The sequence below is a fragment of the Bufo gargarizans genome, chromosome 11 (genome assembly GCF_014858855.1).
Source record: "Bufo gargarizans isolate SCDJY-AF-19 chromosome 11, ASM1485885v1, whole genome shotgun sequence".
NCBI classification, from domain to species: Eukaryota; Metazoa; Chordata; class Amphibia; order Anura; family Bufonidae; genus Bufo; species Bufo gargarizans.
In genome coordinates this window covers 81526388-81528842 of record NC_058090.1, presented here as the reverse complement: position 1 = coordinate 81528842, position 2455 = coordinate 81526388, and the positions used below count along the sequence as shown (strand labels likewise).

Below are 2455 nucleotides of genomic sequence, written 5' to 3'. Positions count from 1 at the left end.
ATGGTCAGAAACAATGCTCAGGTAGCCCGTGGCATTTAAACGATGGCCAATTGGCACTAAGGGGACTAAAGTGTGCCCAGAAAACATCCCCCACACCATTACACCACCACCACCAGCCTGCACAGTGGTAACAAGGCATGATGGATACATGTTCTCATTCTGTTTACGCCAAATTCGGACTCTACCATTTGAATGTCTCAACAGAAATCGAGACTCATCAGACCAGGCAACATTTTTCCAGTCTTCAACAGTCCAATTTTGGTGAACTTGTGCAAACTGTAGCCTCTTTTTCCTATTTGTAGTGGAGATGAGTGGTACCCGGTGGGGTCTTCTGCTGTTGTAGCCCACCTTTCTTTCCCATTCTGACATTCAGTTTGGAGTTCAGGAGATTGTCTTGACCAGAACCACAACCCGACATGCATCGAAGCAACTGCCATGTGATTGGTTGACTAGGTAATCGCATTAATGAGAAATAGAACAGGTGTTCCTAATAATTCTTTAGGTGAGTGTATATCATGTCAAGAATATCCCGGACATGAAGAGGGTGAGATGTGCAACATTCTTCCTTGTGGATTGGAAAGGTTTTGGTCCTGACGAGAGGTCTTAGGAGCTACATAGCTACACAAAAAGAGCTGCTGTTTTTCCTTGACTTTGCACTCTGACGCTTTGAAGTGTGCCTGGCATCGAGACTACCTTTTGAATTTACTCTGTGATTTGTCTCAAGTAATATGAAACTATATACGACCGTAGCAACGATTGTTCTTCCCCATACACAAGAACTAAAGAGCAAGCAATGAACTAGAACAAACAGTTTGTTCTCGATCAATGACCTGTGTTTTCACAGAGCAGAAAACTCCCTTAATATGTTTAAAAACTCTAGAAAATACATTTTAATTGGCTCCAAACATAGCTATACATTTACTTTTCTGATTTTGCTTTTCATTTACTTGCATTACCACACACAACCACACGGTTTGCTGAGGAGAGGAGAAGTCAACAAGGGCACATCTGTATCCTTCATCTACCGGTAGAAATATCCAATGTAGTTCTTTAGATTTCCTGGTATGCTATTGCTATGCTTTTTTGTAGATTTGGGTTAAAATTCTTTTTAATGCTTTTTTCACTTCTTTATTCTCAGACTATAAATGATTGGGTTCAGTAAAGGGGTGAAAATGGTATATACTAGAGCAATAATCTTGTCATGGTTTACTGAGTGCAAACCTTTGGGGCTTGCATAGACAGAAAAAGCAGTGCTATAAATAAGCATCACCACAGTGATATGAGACGAACAGGTGGAGAAGGCCCTAATTCTTCCTGTGTTTGACCTCATCTTTGCAATAGCATATATGATATTAATATACATGATGATGATAATTATGAAGTTAAACATAGTAGCAAAGCCAATCACACAGCCATTAACTGTAGCGTTAAGAGAGGTATTTATACAGGCCAAACTCAACAGAGGAGCAAGGTCACAGAAGTAATGGTCTATGTGCCGTAGGCCACAGAATGGCAACCTTATGGTAAAACTGAGGGGTATAGTTGCCGCTGTGAACCCATAAGTCCAACATAACAGGGCTAGCAGTCTACACCTTCTGCCATTCATGATGCTAGTATATCTGAGAGGGTTGCATATAGCCATATATCGATCAAAGGACATGACAGCTAACAAAGCACATTCCGTCATGCCAAGTCCATGGAACATGTAAAGCTGAGTAAAGCACAAATGGAAAGAAACTCTTTTGTCATGGGTCACAAGAATATCCAAAAGTTTTGGTACCGTAGTTGATATGTACCAGATCTCCAGCAGAGATAGGTTGGTAATAAAGAAATACATTGGAGTGTGAAGGTGCAGGTGAAGACGTACTACCAAGACGATGATCATGTTACCAGAAAGAGTGAGTAAATAGGTAAAGAGAAAAATAAAAAACAGCCCAAGGCTGTAGTCCTCAATGTTAGCAAACCCTTGAAGATAGAAGTCATCAAACAAAGTCTGGTTGTTCTTGTTCATAGATAGAGTCCACATTGGTAAACCGCCTCAAGTCTTGGACCTTATGGGCATTAGAGTAAACCTGCGGAAATAAGAAAACACAAAAACTCAAGACATTTTTAATCGTCCTACTTAGAGTAGACAATAACACAAAAACCTACACGACTATCAACAAGAAAATAGCACCACTCTTAATGTCCATGGACTGTATTTCTATAACTTTATAGTTCTGCTATGTGCTACTAACATACAGATATGTCCTTCCTTAACTTCCTTCTTGGTTCCAAATATCCAGAGATGAGTGGAGCAAGATGACCAGAATTGAACAAAAAATGTTTACATAATTATTTTTGGTGTTGTGAGTAATGCAATAGATTCTTTTTGAAAGCTGGTCATCTGGTGTCACTCATCTTAGGATATCTCCAACCAAGAGGAAAGGTAAGGAATGAGTATTATTTCTTAATG

The 2455-nt window shown here is 39.7% G+C and overlaps 1 protein-coding gene across 1 annotated transcript; it reads right to left on the bottom strand.

Moving 5' to 3' along the window:
- Positions 1-1073: 1073 nt before the first annotated feature.
- On the bottom strand, positions 1074-2026 carry LOC122921369 (olfactory receptor 10G4-like). The gene is given in 2 exon segments (XM_044271346.1): positions 1074-1135; positions 1138-2026. Coding segments are annotated over 2 exon segments (951 nt in total).
- Positions 2027-2455: the final 429 nt, after the last annotated feature.